This window comes from Aedes aegypti, chromosome 2, assembly GCF_002204515.2.
Source record: "Aedes aegypti strain LVP_AGWG chromosome 2, AaegL5.0 Primary Assembly, whole genome shotgun sequence".
NCBI classification, from domain to species: Eukaryota; Metazoa; Arthropoda; class Insecta; order Diptera; family Culicidae; genus Aedes; species Aedes aegypti.
Genome location: NC_035108.1, coordinates 380,196,828 through 380,222,945, shown reverse-complemented (window position 1 = coordinate 380,222,945; position 26,118 = coordinate 380,196,828). Strand labels below are relative to the sequence as shown.

Here is a 26,118-nt window from a genome sequence, read left to right as displayed (position 1 = left end):
TTCACTCAAGATTGCAAGCATTTTCGAATGCAATGAGACAGTTTACATTATTTATCGTTGAATATTCAGTTATAACTCGTTTTTTACATGATTATCATAAAAGTTTACGTGTCACGTAAATTTAAGATTTTTTGCTGTGTAGTATTGCAGTGTGGATCCTTTGATTACAATGGGGATCCCGGAATTGTAGCGTAGAATTACAGTGAAGAACCTGGAATTGCAGTGTGGATCGCGGGATTTAAATGGTGATCTTAGAATCCTAGTGTGGATCCCAGAACTATTATGTGAATTTTGTTATTTCAGTGTGGGTGCCTTTATTCCAGTGTGAAACCTGGGATTGTAGTGTAGATCAAAGGATTTCATGGTGGATCGTGGGTCTGTGCTGTGGATCGTGGTGACAGTGTGGATTTTCGTATTACAGTGTGTATCCTTGAATTCCAGTGTGGGTTTAGAGATTCTAGTCTTTCAATCTGGATTTTGAGATCCCTGTGTAGATCCTGGGGTTTTATTGTGCATCTTGGGATTACCAGTGTGGATCCTAAGTTTTCTGCCTGGATTTTGGTATTTTAGCGTAGATCTTTTGGTAAAGAAATGAATCTTAGGAATAAAGTGTAGTGTTTATTGTGGGATTCCAGTGTGGAGCCTCAGATTTCAGAATGCTTCATTCCACTAATGTCGCTTTAACCTGATTGCCGTAGCAAGGGAAGTTCATTCATGACAAAACATTTTGGGTTATACACCGGCCTCTTATATCTTTTAAATTCTAACTGTTCCTATACCTGATGCATTATGATTTCGATAATCTCCTGGACTGGCAAACTGGGTTTTCACTTCCGAAGGACCGACGAGACAACCAATTCAGTGAACTTCTACTAGTGAAATGGCCCGTCAAGCTTTGGACTTATGACATAACCCAATTGTCATTTCCTTTCAAGTCCAACTTCAAATGCTAGGAGAGCCTCCAAGCTAAGCATTGCTATCTACACCCTCTACGTACCGCTAACTTGGAGCATCGACCTCGTTCTTGGAGCAGCACCTCCAAAATCAAGTTATATTGAAGCTCACAACACTTTATCGAGCATGCCGACTTGATACCTAACTTCTAATAGTACCGCTAGCTTGGAGAGCCAATAGTGTCGTAGTAACCCAGAGCTCTGATGAGCTTCAACACCGACGCTTCTGTGCTTCGATCACTGAATAGCACTTCCCGTACTGATCCAAACAGTCCAACACTCCGGGCACTCCATCTAGAGATGATCAATATCTATATTAGGATTGTCTCGCCACTCATCTGGTGTGTTCTTGTTTCTGCGTAGGAACACCTCTCGGTTGTTTAACCACTCGGCGTTCCATACGCTTCGAGACATTTGCTTCATCGTGCGGGTAGCGTCACAGTATGACACGGTAGGCATCTCCTGTTGAGCACGACGATGCAATCTTGTGACCTAAAGTGTAAAAATGCTGACAAACTTGCATCTTGTCACCTTTATTCACATAAGAGAGGATAGATGAAGAGAAATCGATCTTGCGACTTACGCCCTTATTCAAGAAAACGCTTAATTTTTGCATGTGTATATCGTGTGGCAGGTACGAAGATACTCTATGCCCTGGGAATCAAGAAAATTTCCTTAACGAAAAAATCCTCGACCAACGGGATTCGAACCCACGACCCTCGGCATGGTAATGCTGAATAGCTGCGCGTTTACCGCTACGGCTATCTGGGCCCCAAGTGGTCACTACCGTGTAAATCATCGTCTACCTTCCAGATAAATTGGTCGGTGGCATCCCACGAAGATTTCAGAATGGGTCCAAAGATTCCATTATGAATCCTTGTATTTTAGTGTGGATTCCAGAGTGGGATCTGCGATTTAGGTTCGGATCTTCGTGTTCCAGGGTGAATCCTGTTATTCTAGTGTGGAACCTGGGATTCCAGTATGGATGCTGTAGAACCTGAGATTCCAGTGTAGATTCTAATATTTCAATCGGAACCCTAGGTTATCAGTGTGGAAGTAGGGATAACGTGTGTATACTAAGATTACAGAGTAAATCATAGAATTCAAGCATAGATCATTGGATGGCAATGTGTGTAATCTTTGGATTCCAGTATCGATCCTGGAATTTTAGTGAGTATTCTAGGATTCCATTATTGATCCTGGGTAACTAGTGTGGGATTCCAGTGTGGATGATGAGATTCCAGGTTGGACACTGGGACTCTAGTGAAGATTTTGGTACTCCAGCGTGGATCTTGGGATTCCAGTGTGGATAATGGGATTCCAGGTTGGATCCTGGGACTCCAGTGTGGATCCTGGAATTGCAATGTGTATCCTGAGATTCCCTTGTACATTTTGAGATTTAACTGTCGATCCTTGGTTTCCTGAGTGGATATTGGGATTCTAGTGTAGTTTCCGAGATTCCAGTGTGGATTCCGGTATTGCACTGCGGATCCTGAGATTCCAGTTTAGATATTGGGATTTCAGTGTGGATACTAGATTCCTGGAATTCCTGTTTGGAAATTGGGAATCTAGTGTGGATTATTCAGGCTTTCTGATCTTACCAAAAAAAAAAAGTTCAGAGTATGCCTATCGAAGAGCCTAGAAAAATCCTTGCCTTTGAGATGTATCTTAAAGATTTAGTGAAAGATTTATTGATTGAATCTGGATTCAATAAATCTTCCAGAAAATCTCTCGAAAATTCTACAAGAATTGCTTGAAAAATTTGCAGCATAAATTATCCAGGACTTCCTATAATACAATAATTGTTTGAAGGATTCTAAGAGATTGGAATAAAATTGCACATGAGTTTTAAAAGCAATTAGACAGAATTCAAGTGGGAAAATATTCTTAGCAATGTCTCAGGAAAGTGTTTCTTAAGTTTACCTAAAATTTGTTTTAATCGAAATTAATGAAAACTTTTTCAAAAATGCCTACGTAAGAAAATTGTTTAACATCCAAATATTTCTATAAAGTTTCTAGTGGAATACGTTCAACTGTTCTTTCAAAAATCTTCCTGGCAATTTGTTTAAAGATTTCTTTAGAGAACTAGATTTTGGTGTCCTCTGAGATGTCGTCCAAGGATTCTCCCGAAAAATAAACCAGAGATTCATCCAAGTATTTTCCAGGGATTTTTAAACTGCACTAGAATTTAGAAAAGATTAATGTTAGAACTTAGGAAAAAAGGCAGATTTACTAGAAAAATTGCAATTGATTCTAGAACTTCTCCAACGATTTTACCAATAGGGTCTAGATATTACTCCATAATTTCCGAATATTCGTGATTCATCCAAAAATAACATTAAGAGATAATTCCACTTTCCATGTTTCATTCAAAAATCATTTCAGAAGCACCATAATTTTTTTAAGGATTTCTTTTCAAAGTACTTCACGAATCAAGCCATATCCATATCCAATTTACATCCGATTGTAAGAGTAATACACACAACAAATTTTTGAATAAACTTTCCTAGAGAAACTTGTTGGATAATTTCAGCTTGAACTAAATTTGGAAAAGTTTGCTAAATTCCTTACAGAAAAGCTTAAGTTGATTTGGTATACTAACAACTGAAAAAATCATTGTTCTTTTTTTTTTTTTTAGTAATTGACATCATTAGGCTTTAAAACGGACATTACTTTAAATATGGGTAATTGTATCTAACATATTAAGTAATATTTTGCATGAACTCCGAAGATACTGTGGCGAATGAAGTTTTTCCTACTTGCAGAAATTCCGAACAATTTTTTTTGGAGGGACTATTATTAACTATTTGTAACCAGTAGAACTGTAGAAGTTTGCAGCAGATGGAAACAATAGGTGGAGAACGGAAGATCGAAAGATTAGTGACTATTTATAATATTTTCTCTAGAGTTGAATGATTACAGGATTATTAACACCTCTCTAATAAATTACGGACAAAATAATTTCCTAAGTAGTCAAAAACTTTTCTCCCGAATTCTTTCAGAAAGTTTTAAGAGACTCCAGTCTTGCGTTGTACTAGAATTCAATTACAGAATATGAAATCTGACAATAATTGATAAAACTTTGTACAAAGAAATGATTCAAGGAAGATCCTCTTTAGTTAATATTTATATTAAAAATTAATAATCCAGAGATTTCAGTGAAGAATTTCTGAAGCAATTAGTGATATATTTTGGAATTGTTTTCGAAGGACACATTTGATGAACTGCGCAGAAAAATTTTTGATGAAAGTTTTGGGAAAACTATTTGAACAAATTTACAAAGGAATTTCTAGTAGAACTTTCAACGAAATATATTATAAGGTTAGACATAATTAATGGTTTTGGGGGATATACGAGGAAAATCTTTGAATTTTTTAAAATATAAGGTATTTATTTTCAGCTCTATCCGGGAACACATTCCAGAATCAATTTGTGGATAAAATATTATCCTCCAGGAGGGATTCACGATGAAAGTATGCACGAATCTTTAAATATAATTTGACTAAATTCTAAGAGATTTGTAGCAAAGAAAGCTTTGTATCATTCTGACTGCACGGGGCTGGCCCCGTTCTTGAATTTCATTTACATAGCAAAAGTCAATTTAGGGAGTCGATGCCGGTTATGGACCCTTTGCGTATTATGGACCCCCTATAAAAAAAAACATAAAATTAACACTCAAAGCAACTTTATTCCTATGAAAATCCACCGGGGGAACTTCGATTACATTGTTAGTCAGCAGTTTCAGGCAAAATATTTGGTTTGAGACACATAAATACAGATATTTGAACAGTTTTGTAAATGAAACCACACAATAGGGTCCATAATACGCATTTCCAGGTGGGTCCATAATAGGCTCGTCGGCAGCGAGCCGGATTACATGGGAATCAAATGGAGGGTCCATAATACGCAACGTCAAATTTGTAAACAATCCTATTATGGACCCCGGGAGGGTCCATAATAGGCATTCGGACAACAGTTTTTCAAAAGCATATTTCGCTGGAATAATCGAATGATTTTGTATGTTTCATAGACGTACTATGAAGTAAAGACATTGAATTTGTCGTCAGACTCCACAAAACATATATGCGTCTGAGATATCGTTGCGGAAAAGCGTCTAGAATGAATTTCAGCTACTAATGGGTCCATTACTAGCATTGAAACCCTACGTTATGATTCATTCAACGTAAAATTCTTTTTACCTACTCCAAATTTATAAAAAAAACGATTGTATGTTTATGGAATAAATCGAACCTCATAGCTGAAGGACCCATTCTCAACTTGACTTTACCACAATTCAGCACACCGAACAGTAAGACGACGAAAAAATCACTAGCCAAAGTGAGAATGATTCGGATAGAGCCCTCTTCCCAGCAGCCGCATATTTTCCAAGTAGATACATTCAAAGTGTGTCAGTTTGCACGGTTTCGCACATTCGAAGTGCTTGGCTGTAAATTCGGTGCACAAGAATGGGTGAAAAAAGAAGCAGAAAACTGCAATGGTTGGGTACGTACCTGCTACTATCAGCAAACAGAGTATCGGGAGCCGTAAATCCATAACCGCTGGGAGCCACATATTCGGTTCCGGTTCCAAAACCGAGCACGGGGAGTAGGAAGTGGTGCTTCCCTGGTTTCACTCCTTTATCATACGATGATGGCTGTTGTGGTGCCGTTCCCTGGCGTATGCATACGAAAACGGTACACTTTGCGGTTGCTTGCTGTTATATCTGCTGCCCACTTGACGGTGTTTCTTCCACCCTCCCGTAGTCGGGAAAACGTTGCACTACGGGTAGAGCTGGAATAGCACGGCACCCACGCACTGCTGTGGCGCTGTTAAGTTCACAAAAGGTGCTGCCGCTGGCACCTCATTCACTCTCTCTGGAAAACCACGCCCGGATTCTCCTTCTCCCTTTCGGTAGAGGCCGCACAAAGGGATAATCTGCTTCCCACACTCACACACAAGAACGCTTACGGGTCACGGAGCCGCCGTTTTTTCGTGCTATTATTATTGTTATTTCCCACTTTCGGTTAAGCGCGCTTCTTTCCCACCGAAACACACTCACTTTATTTTATTTTTCCTCGTGTCTGTATTTTTTTCGGGGGTTAGCTAACTTTTTTTATTTCTTCCGCTGCGCTGCTTCAATTTTCTCGCTGGAATGCTTGTTCGTTGGTGCTTGTACCGTCAAATGGGGTGACTTCAAAAACTTTTTAACCCTAACACTATAAGGATGAAAATGGAAGGATTTAGATTAGCCCAGAGCAATTTGATGCCCTAATCGCTACGTAATAAATACCATCGGGTATTTATTTTACCGAAGTTTGACTTCCTTGGATTAGGAGAGACGTACATTTTCATGCTAGGGTAAGCGTTACCTTAGTTGTGGGTGTTCCTATAGTTGCGATAGTGCCGTTTGCACTGATTTTATTACATTAGCCGCAGAACCGACACTGCCAATCGACGTATTGGCCTGTTGATACACGGAATAGTTGAAAAGAGCGTTCAAATTGCTTTAAAACTGATGAAATATCACTAAAATTACTAAAACTTTCAATACCTGTTCCAATAGTTGCGGTAAAGTGTTCCTATAGTGGAGGATCCCATAAGGAAACAACGGATACCGCAACTATAGGAACACAAATTAAAAATATACCGCAACTAAAGGAACAGTGTACCAATAATGGAGGTATTATTTTTTACTGACATGCCGTGGATTACTGCGATGGAATATTTTTTTCTCATTAAGTCAATGGTCGTTACTACCCGTTACAACATTAACATGTACATTAATTGCGCTTCTTGAATTTAGGCGGTTAAATGAAGTTCAATAGTGCTTAGTACCTCCACTATTGGTACATCTACCCTACATGTACGATGCTTTTGACAAATTTTCCGAGCATTAAATCGAAGCAGCTTCTAGCCCAGGCTCTTCGATTCAAGTGAGGAAACAAAGAGAGCCGCCTATTGTGGTCAGTTGTTCCGCATTTGAAGGATTTAGGCAGAATATCTTGAACTCCATTAGGGGAATGAAGGTCTCCTTCCAAATCGCAAAGAAAGGAGACTGTCGCGCTTTGCCAGAAACTCATGAAGATTGCGAACATTTTCTCAAACATCTTGAAGAGAAGATGCACAATTTTTTAGCTTATGACGACAAAACTGAACGTTTATTCAAAGTCATCTTGAAAAGTCTCTCAAGTGACTATAAGTCAACTGAAGAGATCAAAAATGGAATAAATGATTTACTTGGATTTTCCCCAGTTCAAGAAATCATTATGAAAAAAAGGACCCAATCTGGCATTGTTCGGGAAGGGCTTTCTCAAGAATATCATTTAATTCGCTTCAATCAAAAATATCTAAATAATATTAAAGCTTTAGAAAAAGCTAGACTTATGTTCGATGTCCGTGTGACATGGGAACATTTCCAGGAACCTGGAGGAAATTACCAAAACCCCACTCAGTGCCGTCGGTGCCAAAAGTGGGATCATGGTACAAAAAATTGCCGCATGGATGCTAAATGCATGATTTGCGGAGGTTTTTCTCACGCCAAAGACATTTGTCCAGTGAAGCAAGATACCAATAAGTTCGTATGCGCAAATTGCGGGGGCAATTATACGTTTAATTTTTGGGCTTGCCCTTCGCGAAGGCTCGTGCCAGGCTCATGCCAGGCAGATGAAAAATAATATCCGTTACGATAATGGACGTTTCCGGGATTGCCCTGGTAGAGTTTCGAACGGTGCTCATTTTTCAGTTAACGATCGCTTGATTAGGAATCATACCCATCAGGAAGATCATGCTCATTCACAAACTAATTTTAAACCGTCGGGTAGCCGTTCGAATCTTTCAATTTCGAATGTATCTACCCAAGGAAAATCCTTTGCCGATCGTAGCAGGTAATTTGAACTCCTCCCTATTAATACTGTGAGTACCCATTCTAATTGTTTGAAATTGTTAAAAAAAAATCCTGCCGCCATAGGAAACTTCTACTCCACCTCTTCGTCTACCGAAAATTCTAACGAAAAATCATCAGATAATGTACCCCTTTCAAGCGATATGTCTGCATCTGATTTTAGTTTTCTAACCGAACAATTGCAATGTTCAAAGCCACCACTATGACTAAAGCAGTCCAAGTAGGTGTAAAATTTACTAACAAAATTTTTATTGGATTACGTTTTTCTAATGGATCCAATAAATAACAATTTAAATATTTTAAACTGGAATGCTCGATCTGTGAATGGTAAAGAGGACGAAATGTTTAATTTTCTTACAGCTAATAACGTGCATGTAGCAGTTGAAACATATTTGAAACCTGGATCAAAACTAAAAAAAGATCCTAACTTTTTAGTTTATCGTAATGATCGACTTGATGGGGCATGTGGGGGAGTTGCAATCATTATCAGGACTATAAAACATCAACTGTTTTCGTCACTTGAAACTAATATTTTTGATACTTGAGGTATTTCTGAAAAAAAAAACAGCTTGGTAAATATACTTTCATAGCTGCCTATTTGCCTTTTCAATTCTTTGGACAGCAAGTTAATATGCTCCAAACTGCCTTGCGATAATTTACTCACAATAAGTCACATTTCGTTGTCATTGGTGACTTTAATGCCAAACATCGGTCATGGAATAATTCTCAAAGTAATTCCAACGGCAGTATTTTATTTGATAAGTGCTCTTCAGGATATTTCTCAATTCAATACCCTGATAGCTCTACATGTTTTTCCTCTTCTAGTCGTCTTTGTAGCCAATTAGTTACTCATGCTGATTTCTATTCTGATCATGTCTCTGTTATATTTCAAATATCACATGAAGCAATTCTCAATCCTATCAGCTCCACTTTCATTAATTTCGAGCCGACTGGGATATATATGAAACATATATTGACTCTTAACTTGATGTTAACATCTCTTTACACACAAAACTTGATATTGACAATGCTCTTGAAACTTTAACAAATTCCATTATTGAAGCCAGGAGCATTGCAATTCCAAAATGTGAAGTAAAATTTGAATCCGTGATTATAGATAATGATCTTAAACACTTGATCCGTCTTAAAGACGTTAGGAGAAGGCAATTTCAAAGCACTCGCGATCCTGCTATGAAAATTATATGACAGGATTTGCAGGAAGATCGAGAAACTTTTTTCACAATTAAGAAACAAAAATTTTGAAAATAGAATTTCTCAATCGTACTCTAAGCCCTTTTGAAAATTATCTAAAATTTTGAAAAAACCTCAGGAGCCAAAACCGGCATTGAAAGAGGAAAACAAATTATTACTTACTAATTGCGAAAAAGCTCGAAAACTTGCTATGCAGTTTGAAAGCGCGCACAATTTTAATTTAGGACTTACTAGTCCAATTTAAAATCAAGTTACTCAAGACTTCGAAAATATTCTCAATCAAGAGAACGTTTTCGAACATGCCTGGGAGACTGATTTGGAAGAAGTGAGAACTATAATTTAAAAATTCAATAGTATGAAAGCTCCTGGCGATGATGGAATTTTCAAAATCCTCATCGAAAAAATTCCAGAAAGTAACTTATTATTCTAAGTTGATATATTTAATTCCTGACAAATGGAAAAATGCTAAGGTTGTACCAATTTTAGAACTAGACAAAAATCCTGCAGAAGCTTCCAGCTATCGTCCAATCAGTTTGCTTTCCTCCATCAAAACTGAAAAGGTCATTTTGAACAGAATGATGGTCCACATCAACGAAAACTCTAATTTAGCCAATGAACATTTCGGATTCCGCCATGGACATTCGACCACTCATCAATTTTTACGTGTAACAAATTTGATTCGTTCCATGGCTGAAGGCTATTCTACTGGTCTTGTTCTTTTAGACATAGAAAAAGCATTTGACAGTGTTTGGCATGAAGGCTTGATCGTAAACTTAAAAAAAAAACTCTAATTTTCCAACATACATTTATAGAATAATCTAAAGCAGTGCTTCCCAAACTTTTTCAACTTTCGCCCCCTTGAGGCCAATATTAATCTGGAATCGCCCCCCTGATACGTGATTCAAATATTTTAATTAGGACAAAAAATGTCTTCGACTCGCATATCCAAAGAATCATAATACAATAACTAATGAACTAATAATTATGTACATTTAAAAATATTTTCTTAAATATCGGTAACCTGGGCTGTAAATTATAATATCAATTTTAAAAATATCTTGCGTGCATTACAAGCTACTGATTTAGTCGGTAAAAGTTTGGTCTAGTTTAAACTTAACAAATGTAATGTATTCATAGGCACCTTGTGACGTAGTTGGGGGCAAAGTTCTCCAAAACTGAACCAATTGCAATGTTTTCCAAGCAAACGCATTTATTTATACATGAATATGTCATATTTGGGTGAACTGCAATTATTCTGTTCGCAATTGTTCGTTTTTGAAAGATCTTACCCCGAGAATTATGATTTATCTGCTATTTCTAAAATTACTAGTATAATTTTCAAAAATTGTGAGTGATAAATGCCTGACGTTTCTTACGCTTTTCTTTATCCAATCCAAAAATCCTGAAAATTATATGAAAATCTAAAAAGTTTTTTAACTCATTTATCAATTCAATTTATCAAAAGGGTATTTTTCTAACACCAAGAAAAACTCGAATTTTTCGTACGTTCTGGAGGTATAATACCAACGCATCTCTGAAATTTCTTAAAATCTATTTATAAACAGAGTTTTTTTTTGTCCTTAGCATCGCTGGAACGCGATTTTTGTAGGCTCAATTTTCCAAATTTTTTTTATAAAATGATTAAAAACATCACAAATGGTATTGTAGATTTTTTTGTAAAAACTGGAAACCAGAAATATTAACTTCCAAACCTTTAAGTTCTCATACAAAAAAAGGTCCTTATATATATTGGGCATCTGCAAAATCTCGTGGAAATCTCAAATGCTGACCATTCTTAAAGCTCACATGATATTTAAAAAAACTCAATGAATAACACAAATATTTTGTGTTTGACAATCATGTAATGTTGTCTATAATAATTTTAAAATTACAATGATTAGAGATCTAAGGTAAAATAGTCCTGGGAATATTTAAGTTTGGAATTGATTAGCCTTCAGATGTGTGTCCTCCTAAGGTTATGAATAATTATTTTCAAATGCTCCCATGTTAGCTTTTTCGCCCCCTTTCCGGATTTTTCGCCCCCCAAATTCTGTTTTACAAATTTTCGCCCCCTTGAGCTTGAAAATCGCCCCCAGGGGTGCGAATTCGCCCACTTTGGGAATCACTGATCTAAAGTAATCTGTCAAATCGTACACTTCAGGTTAGTTATCAGAACTTCAAGTCTGAAAAACTTCCTGTAAGAGCTGGTGTTCCTCAGAAAAGCATTTTGTTCTGGGATTTTTATACACACAAACACGTCGAAACTCTTAACGAAAAAAACGGAGAAAGAATCATTCAGATCCGTTCACCCATTGGCAAGCGGTTTCGTGACATACAAGCACCATTCAATTTTTATTAATATATATAGAAGATAGATATTCACATCTGACTTACATGAGTTACCTCAGGGATGTCAAAAAAAAAAACTGTTCTCGAACGACACAGGTCTTTCCACCAAAGGACGACGACTGCGTGTCATCTGTAGTAGATTGTAAAAAAGTATGGATATTTTTTTCTTCATACTTGCAAAAAAGGAAGGTTTCTCCTAATGTTTCCAAAACTTAACTAATAATATTCCCACATAATCCAAAAGCTCTTTATTTGAAACCTTCAAGTAGACATGTTGTCACGATGATAGAGGTTTCAACAAATTGGTTTGATAAGGTTAAGTATGTAGGGCACAGGCTTGCTAAAAATTGAACTTTTAAAAATCACATTGTGTTGTTAGTCACCCCGTTTGACGGTACTCTTTGATGCTGGTAAAGTGAGGGTAGTGGCAATGCTTTTTGTAAGCTTATTTCTACTTTGCACTTTTATCGGGGCACTGAAGGCGACGTTAGTAACACATAGAAAAAAAGATCACAGGTGGTAGGATTTGGTGCAAGGCTTGGGAACTACGTGTTGTGAGGTGTGAACCCAAATGGGATGAGGTTGAGATGTAAATTTTGCTAAATTTGCAAGTACACTTGGTACACTTGGCATTTTTGGGGCGTACAGTAGAGTATAATATTCAATTTCCAGCTACGCAATGATGGTAAGAGTATAATGAAGGCGTTGACCATAAATGGTGATGCGATACTCAATGTATATGAGCAGTCAAGGTAAGGTCGAGTTATGTGCCAGATATTTAGCTCAAAAAGCCACAATAAGTAGCCCCAGATCGCCAAAAGAAATGCATATTTAATGCGTCTAATAGCAGTATCTCCACCGCATGTTAACTCCCTCCCTGGTAGAGTACCAATGAGTTACATAGAATATCCAATGTTGAAACTTTGGAACAAATGTCGAATAAAATTATTCATATTCTTAGACAAAAATCGTTGCAATCTTCTATTGCCACGATAACTGAGTTATATATCAAGGTTGAATTAATTGAAAGCGTTGTTTTCTTATATAGGAAGTCAAAGAAATTTACATTATCTTCAGCATGGCTTTGCATTGGCTTTACCGCGGACTCTTACCATTCGGATAAGGAAAGCCTTGAGTTATCCAATAGCCAATTCAGACAGGTTGTCTGAGAGACTAAACTAATTCACTTATTTTATTAGAAAACTTATCAGTCAATGGACCCATTTTGAACGGTTATATGACATAACACCCCTTCATTGTGAGCAACGAGAAACGCAAAAGCTTCAGCATTCACAAACAATTTGTCAAACTAAAGTCTCTTTAAAAATCACTTAAGACCATCGGGTCCCCCCGTTCAGTCGGAAACCTTCCTCTCCCCAATCGAACCATTCTTTAAAATGACCCCATTTCCCGATTGTAAACACAATTATCTCAATAAAAAACCGAAAAAGACCCTCACTGCCGTCAGCCGTCGCGTCGACCCCGAAGCGTCCCATGCCCATTGTAAAACTCGAACAATGTCTTCCTCATTTGCTATGTTTGTCTGTGTGTGTGCGTAGGTAAAAGCCAGTCGGTCCGCTTTCCACGTTGAATGAGTGAGGGAAAATGCTTTTTCTGAGATGAAAACAAAGAACGTTCTCGTTGCTGCCGACACCAGAGCCAACGGTATAGGGGAGGACAGTACAAAGAGAACCAGAGGGTAAGAGGCTTCAAGGTTTGAATATTAAGTTTGGCATGTTTGACATAATGAAAATGAAATGCCTCTTTTAAAAACACTACTTATTCTATGTAGTTCCTCCCTTAGCCAAGTGGTTAAAGTCCACGGTTACAAAACAAAGCCATGCTGAAAGTCTGGGTTCGATTCCCGGTCGGTCCAGGATCTTTTCGTGAAGGAAATTTCCTTGGCTTTCCTGTACATAGAGTATCATCGTACCTGTCACATGATATACGAATGCAAAAAATGGCAACTTTGGCAAAGAAAGCTCTTAGTTAATAACTGTGGAAGTGCTCATTGATCACTAAGTGTTTTAGGGCTAACTTGTTTTTTTTTATATTGAGCAGTTTTTCTAAATCATTCTAATCACTTGTTTTAATTAATTATGATTCGTAGTTTACGGCTAACCAACCGAGTGGAAGTTTAATAACTTCATTTTCAATTTCAATTAGTTTGCTATCAATAATTTGGAATAAATCGGGGAAAATACCCCAATAAATGGTGCAATTTGAAACAGTCATCCCTTCCCGGGGGCGGGTAGGCAAAAGGACACCCAACAACGTTGAACGAGCGCAAATAAATGTATTGCCTCGTGCCGTTCCTTGTGGATTATTTTAATTTTATGTTTTATTCACTGTCTCATTCCGAACGATGGCGCCGCGACCCCAACGCATCTTACAGCGTATATTTTCGCTTTATAACAGGAGGTCGGTTTTTGTGCCCGGCGTCGTCGTCGTCGCCTTCGCCGAAGTCTTGAGGGGCTGCTGGGTGTTACTTTAGGCGGCTCGACGACTGCTGTTGCCCTCGGTATCTAACATTTAACTTTGAAGCGCTTTTGCCTTCTGCTTGGGGAAAGACTTTTTTGTGCCTCTCGCTCAAACCTTTTTTGTAGTGCCTTAGGGACCGCCTTACGTCGACACGGTTCTATTTCTTCTCGTTCAATGTTGGAGAAGGTGGCAGAGTTGGTGCTAGGGATATCACGTGTTTCATCTTATTTTTTTACTAGGGCCCAAGAAGTCCGAGGAGATCTTTCCAGTCGAAGCAACAGTAACGGCACTTGGCAGCACCGGTGGCAGAACCAGATGGGGATCGTGTACGTCTCGTTCGAGTCGTCGGAGTCCTGGAACAAAGAACGAAATGAGAGAAGAAAAATAAGTTACGACATGCTACATGGCACGATGAGATGAATGTGTTTTCTATCAAGACCAGTAGGTGGTTCGGTTACGATTTAGAGTTGCCAGTGTTGGGGTTTCATGTTTTAGGAATATAAAACCCGTAACAACCCGAAATAATTGTACCAAAAATTGATTACCAGAAAAATAAACCCTCTAAAAAACTAAAATATTGAAAATATCAAAAACCAAAATTCATAAATTAAGGAATAAAAATAAGTCATTAACCAAAACGTGCTAATAACAATTTTAGATATCGAAAAGCGATGTCGATCTAACAACAAAAATTTGGATAAAAGATGGTTCAACAAAATTGGTAACCCTGTGCATGTTTTCCTTCCAAATTGACGTGCAAACCATTTCGCCTCTGCACGGGTTCTGTAAATACAGCAAATGGGATATCATCTATATTTATGAATCCAGCGCAGTCGGTTGTCGGTCTCCTGCAAGACGTTTTTCTCCTTTCTGCTAGGAGGCTGGTAACGTACGAATCTGCTGTGCTTAAGAAATCACCTGTCTTTGGTGATGCTCACGGCCAGATGTGTTCTTGCGCTACTAGCGGAACACACATGAACACACATAGTTACACACGATTCAGGGTAATTTTTCCACATCCTTCTTGTAGGCTATGGGGATGCCGATCAGAATAATATAACAAGATTATATCACATTTCTACAACAGTAGTTAAAAATAACAGAAGTTGATATAATTTATGGTAACTTTGTTTTTATTTTTTTATGTTAAATTTTGTTACAAATATTATAAAAAATTTGTTACACTTTTGGCATTGCATCAGTACGTTCGCTTAAATAATAATTTTGAATGGTAACGTTATTTGAAATAATAGTGGTATTTTGTAACAATTATTTTTCTTCCATCCGGTCGGGGTGCCATCCATCGAGGCGGATGCGTTCGCCAGGTCGTCCATCAACGGTAATGGGCCAGGTAAGGGGTCGGAGATGGGCTCCAATGGCGATGATTTTATCGCTGCGGCAGTTTGTTACAGTAGCACTGGAATGAGGTGAAGCGCTAAAATTATGAGTAATGGGTAATCAATTGGTTTGACCCAGTAGATACAAGTGGAAGCCGGTGAAATGCGTGAGAAATGTGATACGAACGTTGGGATTACACCCACAAAACATTAATTTCATTTGCTTGGTTAACATCTAAACAGATAACACTGAATCAGAAATCACGCTACTATACTCGGTTCGTGGCCGCATCTCTCCATCCTCGGTTTTGCCCCACGCTCTCCAAATCGATACGCACTTCATACTATGCCCATCGTATCCTTCTAGATTTGGCCACCTCCTGGATACTGGAATCGCCGTAGAGTTGGGCGCGCTCGTGGTTCATCCTTCACCGCCACTAGGGTTTTCAAATTTCCCGGGATTTGATTTCCCGGGAAACGGGAAATAAATTTGCCATTTCCCGGGAAATCCCGGGATCCCGGGAAATTTTCAAAAATGTGAAAATTAAGCAAATTTGATTATTTTTTTAATTATTCGTATTTATGTTATATTTGTTTATACCAGTAAACTTGTATGGTACCTACATCCTATTTTTAAATAATTTATTGATGTTTCTCAAAAAAATCTATCGATTTCGTTGTGTACGTTAGGTTTCAGAACAACACAAATTTTACTATTGAGTCCATGTGGAGATTATTCTTGACACATCGTATGAAGTTCAAATAATATGTACAGGATGGACTCGATTATCCGGAGTTTGTTCTTTGATATTCTTGATTTTGAGATTTTTTGCATATATTTAATTTGGTATTGCAATATACAATATGAATGGTTTTGCAGCTTTGGATGTAGGTAAAAGAGGGGGTTTGAAAAAGAGGTTTTTTGTATGCCGGTCAAAATAATTTCTTCCCAAGACCCCTACTGTTTCTTAAAATAACTTCTGGCTACGCCACTGCATTATAAAATCAAAACAACGAAAAAATATAATATTTAAGTTCTTTAAATGCAGATTTAATTTTTTCTTTTAGTGATTCGATTATTAGGAAGATTCGATTATCCGGAGTGAAAAAAAATGATACAACGGATAATCGAGTCCGACCTGTTCTTCTTCTTTCTGGCGTAACGTCCCTACTGGGACAGAGCCTGCTACTCAGCTTAGTGTTCTTATGAGCACTTCCACAGTTATTAACTGAGAGCTTATACTTTGCCAATGACCATTTTTGCATGTGTATATCGTGTGGCAGGTACGAACATACTCTATGCCCTGGGAAGTCGAGAAACTTTCCAACCCGAAAAGATCCTCGACCGGTGGGATTCGAACCCACGACCCTCAGCTTGGTCTTGCTGAATAGCTGCGCGTTTACCGCTACGGCTATCTGAGTCCGACCTGTACCAACATTAAATTGAACCTTCCAAACACTAGAATAAAGACCAACTAGAGTCTAAAGATGGAAAATGTGACGGTTAAATCCATGAAAACTATTTGAGCGTACTCAATTAATGGATGATCCCTCGAAAAATCCTGTATTTTGTATAGCATATAATCTATTAAAAAAAAAAAACCATATCGTCAAAGAGCTATCAATTTTATCAACAACTATTTGATTAAAAAAAAACAACAAATCAATAGATCACTAGCTATCTAGCAAGATAATTGCATTGGTAAGACTGATATGAAAAGTAAATTATACGATAGTTAAGGTTTGAAAATGGATGGTCAATCCTTTTTCAATAGAACTACCCGGGAAATACAGAAATCCCGGGAAATACGGGAATCCCGGGAAACAGGAAATCATTTCCCGGGAAACGGGAATCCCGGGAAATCTCATTTCCCGGGAAATGTTCCCGGGATTGAAAACTCTAACCGCCACACACCGTTTTCCTGCACACCGCCAAAAATCGTCCTAAGCATCCGACGTTCGAAAATTCCAAGCGCTTGCAGGTCCTTCTCGAGCATCGTCCACGTTTCACGCCCGTACATGACTACCGGACTTATGAAAGTTTTGTACATGGTACATTTGGTGCGAGGGTTAATCTATTTTGACCGCAGCTTCTTGCACTTATGATATGTCTTCGTATTTCACGGATAACGTTATCTTCAGCCGTCAGCAAGGATCCTAGGTTGACGAACTCGTCGACCACCTCCAACGCATTTCCGTCTATTGTAATATTGCTTCCTAGGCGAGCACTGTCACGCTCGGCTCCGCCTTCTAGCATGTACTTTAGCTTGGACGCGCTCTCCACCAGTCCACCATTTGCTGTCTCTCGTTTCAGGCGGGTGCACAAGTCTGGCACCTTGTCAAATGTTCGGCCAACATTGTTCATATCATTCGCGAAGCAAACTAATTGACTGGATCTCGTGAAAATCGTACCCCGGCTGTTGAGCCCGACTCTCCGCATAACACTTTCTAGCGCATCATTCAACAACAGACACGAAAGCCCATCACCTTGTCGTAGTCCCCGGCGGAATCCAAGCAAACTGGAATGTTCGCCTTAAACTTTCATACAATTTTGCACACCCCCTTCTTCGTTGTTCTTATTAGTCTTGTGAGCTTCGTTCTACCACTTCCATACATTGCGTGCACGCATGCACAAAAAAAAAAAAAACAATTGTGATTGAACACTGAGGAAAAAGTTACAGAATAACCAAAGTTTGTGCATTAATGATCTATTCTTCTTCAATAAATTCTGGTATTCATTCAGAAGTTCATATAAGATTTTAAATTGAAACACTTAAGGATTCTTCAAGAAATTCCACAGCTCTCTGGGATTCTTCTGAAAATCCTCCTGAGGATTTATAAGTTATTTGTGTTTCTTTACTATCAAGATTTTATGGTGGAAATTTAAAAAATAATAAAAATGAGGTTTTTGTGTAATTTAAAATTCAAGTTTTATTATTGATTTTTCTATGAAAATAAATAAAATATTTTTTCAGTGCATATTTTTTTCTTATAGTCCAAACGGTTCATTACAACTTCTTCATAGAATTTTTTCTCTCAAATCAACAGTTTTGAATTTAGATTTTTTCAAAAAAGTTGCATGCAAAAATTTATAGGCCATTTTCAAAAGTTATACTTGAGTCAAAATGATCAATTTTTCTATGGAAAACACACCATACCAAAAACATGTGCAAAATTTAATCCAAATCGAAGATGGTCGGGTTCTGTGACTGACCGATTTGACATGGAATCCGTCCTTAAGAAAAGTTTCGGACAGCCCTCTGGGACACTTAAAAAATACCACTGAGATTTTTACGTAAATCTTTCCTATACTCTTTTTTTTCTATCTTTATTAACGAGATTTTTAGCCCTGGGCTAGTTCATCTCGGGACCAACGGCATTACTTCCCTTCCGAAGGAAGACGTCACTAAAATTTTTAGTGACTCTCTCGGGGATGGGATTCGATCCCAGGTCCTCGGCGTGAGAGGCGTGTGTTCTAACCACTACACCAGGTCCATCCCCCTCCTATACTCTAATAAAAGTTACTCTGAAATAGTTCCGGAAATTCCGTTTGAAATTCTTCCGTAAATCTGTCTGGATTTGTTCCGGACAACGCTCTGGAATTATTCCGGAAAATTTTCAGGAATTCTTCCGGATGTCTTAGTGAATTCTTCCAAAACCCTGAGAATTTTCTGAAAATCTTACCGAGATTCTTCCGAAATAACTTCTGGGATTCTTTTGGATAATACTTTGAAATACATCCAAAAATCTATTTGGAAGTATTCCATAAATCCTCATAGCACTTTTTTAAGATTTTTAAGGAAATTTTTAAGCAGTTTTTCTAGAAATACTTCCAAAATTCATTCAGATCCAATCACAGAGAGATTCTTTTGCAAATTATCCCAGGATTCTCTTGAAAATTCTTCTACAAGTCCAGAAAAATTCCCAGAAGGATTTTCAGAAGAATCCCAGAGAGATGTTCGGAAAAGTCCTAGAATTATTGTCTGAGAAATCCCAATGGTATCCCGGAAGAATACCAGAACGATTCACGGTAGAATCACAGGAAAACGACTGTTAGCATCCTTGAATGGTATTTCTGGATGAATCTCAGAAGCTTTACGGTAGAGCAGGAATAATTCTCGAATAAAAACGAAAAATCTTTGAAATATATGATGAAGTCTTCCAGCAAAATTTCTGAATGGAAGACAGAAGTATTCCAGAACTATTTCCGAAAGAATTATATGGACATACTCTATATAATAATCCCACGAAGATGTCTTGAAAAATCCAAGAGGAATGCATTCTAGAAGTAATTCCGGAAGAACTAATGAAAGAATTTTCGAAAAAACAAAACTAGTATTGAGTAGAAATCCTTTATAAGAGAGATTCGCGGAAGCTGACATTTCTGTCAAAGTGTGAGCCAATCGAGCAGCGAGAGCTGTCAAAGTGTGAGCCAAACGAACATGCGTTATGTTTGTTTTGAACTTTTCTTGAGGAGTAATGTTATCCACTTGAAATTATTTCGGTAAAAGTAATTTTGCATGAAGCAAAATAAATGAAATATTTTTCTTTTTTTAATATTTTTCAATGCGATTTTTAGTTGTTGATTTTTTGGGCTGTTTATTAGTTTGAATGTGTAGCTCAAAGATCTATAACGAAACAAAATAATATTTTTAGCGATGATGAAGTCATGTCCGTGTTACAATATTGTTCTCGACGCCGAGCAAAATCAGCACTGCTGATCTGTTGCCAAATATTTCCATTTTACTTCCGCGTATCTCTCTATATAGGATCACTAGTATTGAGCAGTGAATCAAATTGTCATCAAAATAGACGAAAAGTAAACAACAAAGCAAGTTCACTCACAACCGTTTGTTGCAACTGTTGCGGATAAGGACACAATCCAAAGCAAAATTGTCATGACAATCACAGGGCGCAACATTGTTGCAACCTTTCCAACTCGCGATTAATCAGTTATTTTAAACACAAAACCAAATTTCTTTTATGGATGCTGTTCGATAGTGTGTCAATGTTTACCAACATGAAGAAAGTTCTCGAAAATTGCAATGCGAAGCCCACAAAATCGCTGTGCACGTGGTGATCGATCTTTGTCATATTCTGTTCAAGTGATGATAAACTGATGTTGTGGAATAAAATAGTTGCAACAGGAATAGGAGATGACAATGTCTTTGTTGCCGCGTGTTGGGTGACAATTGATTCACTGCTATTGAGTGTTCAATGGATCCTCAAAAACATAACAATAAGGTTTTCATAAAGTTTCATCCAAAGATATCCGGCAGAGTTCTAACAACATTTTCGGAAGAGTTCCAGAAGTATTATAAGGATATTGACGAAAAAAATACAGAGGCATTTTAGAAGAGCTCCAGAAGGATTTTCCTCGAAAGATATCCGAAAGTATTCCAAAAGGATTTCCGAAAACGTCTAAGATGCTTTTCGTTAGAATCTAGAGGCATTCTCGTAAGAATCCCAGGAATATTACCGGAATAATATTAGAAAATTGTTCAAAAAAACCTCAGAGTTCGGAGGAATTCCAAAATAATTTCTATTAGAGACCTAGGGAATCTTTGAAAGACTCCTTTAAAAATATCCAGTAGAAAAAATATCTGGATTTTTGTCAGAAAGTTCCGTAATATTTCCGAAAAAAGATCTAAGATTTCAATTCCCAGGATTTTCAAAGAAATCCCGAGAAGATACACCCAAAGATATGTTCAGAAGGATCACATAGGAATATCTAGAAGAAGCCTACTAGTAAATTGTAGAGGCAACTCGTGGCATAAGTATGACATCAAATCTTTAAATCTTTATTCAGGTTAATTTACTGAACTGTCTAGTCTGTCTTGTTATTCGATATTTCAAATAAAATAACTTAAGTCAAATATGAACCAACAACGAACATTATTTTTAGTTGTACAGTGATACCTCCATGAGTCGATGTTCCATGACTCGATATCGACTCATGGAAGCATACTAAAAACAAAATTTCATGGTTACTATGATGGTTCCTAGAAGCAGCTTTCCAAATGATTGCTGTTCCATGACTCGATATTTCCATGAGTCGATGGTCCCTTCAATATCGACTCATGGAGGTTTCACTGTAATATATTTTTGTACTGTATAATTAGCATAAACATCATCCCTGTTTTGTGTATTATGTACCAATTAGAAGCTCGTTACCAACTTAGTAGAAACAATAGTAGTAACCATCCCTGGGAAGTAGAATAATCTGCCAGGACTATGAGTTGTTTTTTGAGTTTTGATTAATTAGATGCCTTGGTAAATCTCTTTAAATAAGATTATTAAAAAAAAAAAACTATACCCTTAGTCTTCAATACCCCTCGTCTGGAGGATTGTCGGAGTAGCGCATCTGCTATTCGAAGCAGGTGGTATTACTAATTCCGGAAGAGGTTGGAGAGAGAGAGAGAGAGAGAGAGAGAGAGAGAGAGAGAGAGAGAGAGAGAGAGAGAGAGAGAGAGAGAGAGAGAGAGAGAAGAGAGAGAGAGAGAGAGAGAGAGAGAGAGAGAGAGAGAGAAGAGAGAGAGAGAGAGAGAGAGAGAGAGAGAGAGAGAGAGAGAGAGAGAGAGAGAGAGAGAGAGAGAGAGAGAGAGAGAGAGAGAGAGAGAGAGAGAGAGAGAGAGAGAGAGAGAGAGAGAGAGAGAGAGAGAGAGAGAGAGAGAGAGAGAGAGAGAGAGAGAGAGAGAGAGAGAGAAGAGAGAGAGAGAGAGAGAGAAGAGAGAGAGAGAGAGAGAGAGAAGAGAGAGAGAGAGAGAGAGAGAGAGAGAGAGAGAGAGAGAGAGAGAGAGAGAGAGAGAGAGAGAGAGAGAGAGAGAGAGAGAGAGAGAGAGAGAGAGAGAGAGAGAGAGAGAGAGAGAGAGAGAGAGAGAGAGAGAGAGAGAGAGAGAGAGAGAGAGAGAGAGAGAGAGAGAGAGAGAGAGAGAGAGAGAGAGAGAGAGAGAGAGAGAGAGAGAGAGAGAGAGAGAGAGAGAGAGAGAGAGAGAGAGAGAGAGAGAGAGAGAGAGAGAGAGAGAGAGAGAGAGAGAGAGAGAGAGAGAGAGAGAGAGAGAGAGAGAGAGAGAGAGAGAGAGAGAGAGAGAGAGAGAGAGAGAGAGAGAGAGAGAGAGAGAGAGAGAGAGAGAGAGAGAGAGAGAGAGAGAGAGAGAGAGAGAGAGAGAGAGAGAGAGAGAGAGAGAGAGAGAGAGAGAGAGAGAGAGAGAGAGAGAGAGAGAGAGAGAGAGAGAGAGAGAGAGAGAGAGAGAGAGAGAGAGAGAGAGAGAGAGAGAGAGAGAGAGAGAGAGAGAGAGAGAGAGAGAGAGAGAGAGAGAGAGAGAGAGAGAGAGAGAGAGAGAGAGAGAGAGAGAGAGAGAGAGAGAGAGAGAGAGAGAGAGAGAGAGAGAGAGCGAATAGTACCGACCGCTATGGAGGTGAGGGCCTAGGGACGACTGATGGGTTAGTCCCCGCTTTCTTGTGCCCAACATCCAATGTGGTACTATCCCGTCCGCGAGCACGAGGGGTTTCCACCAACCTCACCCCACAAGGTTCCACAGAGCTAGATCGCAGCCCGAAGACCCCGTGGAGCAGAGTGCTAACATGTTACGGATCCTGCATTCGACGAGACCGCATGTCTGTCTGCCGGTGTGTAGCAGTCGTCAACCAAAGTTACCACCGGAGTTGATTACCTGATCTTCCCTGACATTGCTCGCACCCCGGCCAGTACTACGAGGAGGTAGGGATAGAAGCTGCTGGGCAGGAGGCGAAGGACCAAACAAAGGTCTATTTCATTCTTCAGGTACGCGAGGTACCAATGGTACGCCATGTCCAGCATTTACCAACCAGAAAGGAAGTTACCTATACTTTATTTATTGTACCAAACATCGTCATGCTAGGGAATCGGGTTTATGTTGAAAATGTGAATCGGGTTTCTTCAGAGTTCTGTTTGATCTTTCGACCTTGACGCTTGCTTTTGCCGGAGCGAGCGACGAGGGCAGGATCAAACATGTCGCGCGTCGATCTCGTAAGTGAAAAAGTGGCGTGATCGGGGAGTTCGGTTGGAGTAAGTTAAAAAGTGCCGCGATCGGTTCGTTCTTTTTGATCTTTCGACGACCTTGACCTTTGCTCCTGGGCAGTGCGTCAAGAAAGCCCGAGCTGTCGTCCGTGTTTTTTTTCGGGTCGCGCGCCTATTTTTTTTTTTCTGTGTGCTAGCCGAGCAAACGAGTGAAGCCGAAAGTGGATTGTGGCTGCTCAGTCAAGGATAATGGATCAATTGGTGAGCTCGTTTCATGCTACTATTTCTAATCTATAAAATATGTATGACTGCACATTTAATCGTTACAATGGTGGGATGTAAATATGATGTTTCAACAAACTATGGATGGTTCGTCACTGTGAGTGTCGACACAAACTGTGATTCATGATTTATTTATGTTTAACATTTTTTTTTCAGGACACCCCTTATATACCTTTATTTTTGTAATTAAAAAACTTTGAATGGTTCGACACTACAAGTGTAGACTTGCGAAAGGTTCACTTTATTCAACAAACTTTGGATGGTTCGCCACTGTAAGTGTCGGCATAAGAATAAGAGTGTTCTATGATGTCCCAACCAATTGAGTCTTTTGTTTCTTTTCAAATGAGTAAAATATAATAACACATGCTTTCGTACTGACAGCTGTAGGAATGTTACATTTAGGTATTTGTTCAACAAACTTTGAATGGTTCGTCACCTCAAGTGTCCTCTACATAGAAATTATATGAACAATTATATTTACGTATAAGCATGTATATATCTCACAAATCATTGTTTATCATGGTCTAATCGCTTATCAAAGTGAATCCTTTGACCCAACGATCCTCCCCATTAACAAACATCCCTCCCAGTAACCTTTGTGGAGATGCAGAGGCAAACACGGTCTCCAAATAGCAAAGGTTACTCACTAACATTCCTTCCCTCAATCCCACCTGACTGCAAGGACGTGGCCGGCGCCGTTATTGACCTTGAATAAATAGAGGCACTGAATTATGCACACTGAAGAAGATTATGGCCAATCCCAGCCGAACTTCTAGTTGATTCTTTGTGCATTTTCACTGACTTCGGTCAATCACGGAATAGCAACCATTGATATGTGTAGTCAGTCTAAGCTAAGCTAAGCTAAGCTGTACCAAACATCGTCATGCTAGATCATTTTCCTCTTTCATGATGTTAATGTTACATTAGAACCAAAAAAAGTTCGTACATTAAATGTCTTTGGAAGAAAAATCCCGTACGGATTAAATTGTATTTAGATGGAAATGAGTTTAAAGGTATGTTTTCAACTCCGCTTTGCTTCACAGCGGGCAATAATTCACAGCCGGTGTTATCATTTGTCTGCAATTCAACGGCGTCCTGAGGCCAGAAAATTCAACCCCAATTAGATGGAACTAATTTTTCTCACCCGGCTTGAGCTCTCGTTCTGATCCTGGCGGTCGTCGTCGTCGTTGTCGTTCTTTCCAACAAAGTCGCTCTCTGCCTGCTCGAGCGAAGAATTAGGGAGGTAAATTATTGCTCTTATCAGCGCTTTGCCTTCGCACTCTTTTCTGGGTCTTGCAAACGCCAACACCAGCCGCCAGATACCCGCCCTGATATGGGTTGAGTACTGAGGGCACTTGTCGCGCATTAATACCAAACTGTTCACTTCATTAATCTCGTCTTGTGGGTCAGCGGATGAAAAACAACAACAAACCAAAATCTTTTCGAGGCCAGACAAGCGATCGTTGCGTCTTCGCCAATCTTAGGGATCTTTGTAAGTCAGTGGTGCTCAAACTGTTGAATATCTTGAACATAATTTCAACTGAGATTCGCCTTTTTACGCAACAAACGGGATGGAACAGTTATTTCTAAATTAAAAATAACCTTCATCAGATATTTAACGTTCATATTCCGGATAGCCGTTCTTGGTGGTATCCCTCGGCGTCGAAGAAAAGCTACCCACCGAATTCGACATGCCGGTCAGCTAAGGGTATGCGATAGGTATTTTTCTCATCTCGATGTGAAAGGAAACAAAACACGAATTTTGTAGCATTGTTTAGTTTTGTAGAGTCGAGTTAAGTCTTGTACACGATAAGGAAGACGGACTTACAGTTGAGGTCGAAATCTGTCAAAGGATACAAACTCTAGTGGAATTAAATGGTGTAGTACTAAATTCGTTTTTCATCTACTTAAATTTCAATAGATTCCAGTCAAATTTTGTATAAAAAGTACATGGTAAAAACTGAAAAGAATTATTCCTAAAAACCAGCATTTTTACAGATGATTGCACCATTATCTCAGTATTTGACAGAATCATTCGAAATATCGCTCATCCTTACAGCCAGCAGAAGCAAAAGCAAACTGGAATTAATTATTTATACAACCCTAATCTTCGTTGATTACTGCACCCTTCTGAGTCGCTGCACGTCCGATGAGCAGTTGCTTTCTGGAGTCTGTTGTGTTTTTCGACTTTTCTGACCATTTTTTTTTATTCATATAGCTTTGGGCTATCAGAATCCGAAAGCACAATATTACAGGCCTCAGCCTAGATTCAAACGGGTACGGGAAACTGAAGGGCCACCCGTTTCGCTATTTTCGTGGAAGGTGTCAGCACTGACGACGGGGGAAAATAAAAACATGATAAAGCTGATTTTTGTTTCCTTTCCGCTTGGCTCTGGAAGGCAAAAGCCAACTGAGGCAATATTCAATTTGTGAAGCTTTTCCTCGTGGAAAACACTCCCCATCCCGGCGTCCGTCTCTATCTGTCGATGATATTTTAATAATGAGCTGGAAATGCTTTTAAATAAAATTAATGTGTTTTCCCTACCCGGGCCTTGGTTCGGATTCGGGACCTAAATTCTTTCGTTGTTTTTTCACGAGGGTTGC

The 26,118-nt window shown here is 38.7% G+C and overlaps 1 protein-coding gene across 2 annotated transcripts in view; it reads right to left on the bottom strand.

Annotated features, from left to right (window-relative positions):
* The window catches only part of LOC5572937, a 535,760-nt gene that overhangs the window by 395,595 nt on the left and 114,047 nt on the right, over positions 1 to 26,118 (bottom strand). For both annotated transcript variants that reach the window (XM_021846848.1, XM_021846849.1), the window contains exon 2: positions 5,465 to 6,169. In XM_021846848.1, coding sequence (XP_021702540.1) covers positions 5,465 to 5,525 — 61 coding nt within the window. In that variant the 5' untranslated portion in view covers positions 5,526 to 6,169. The remainder of the gene's footprint in view (positions 1 to 5,464; positions 6,170 to 26,118) is intronic.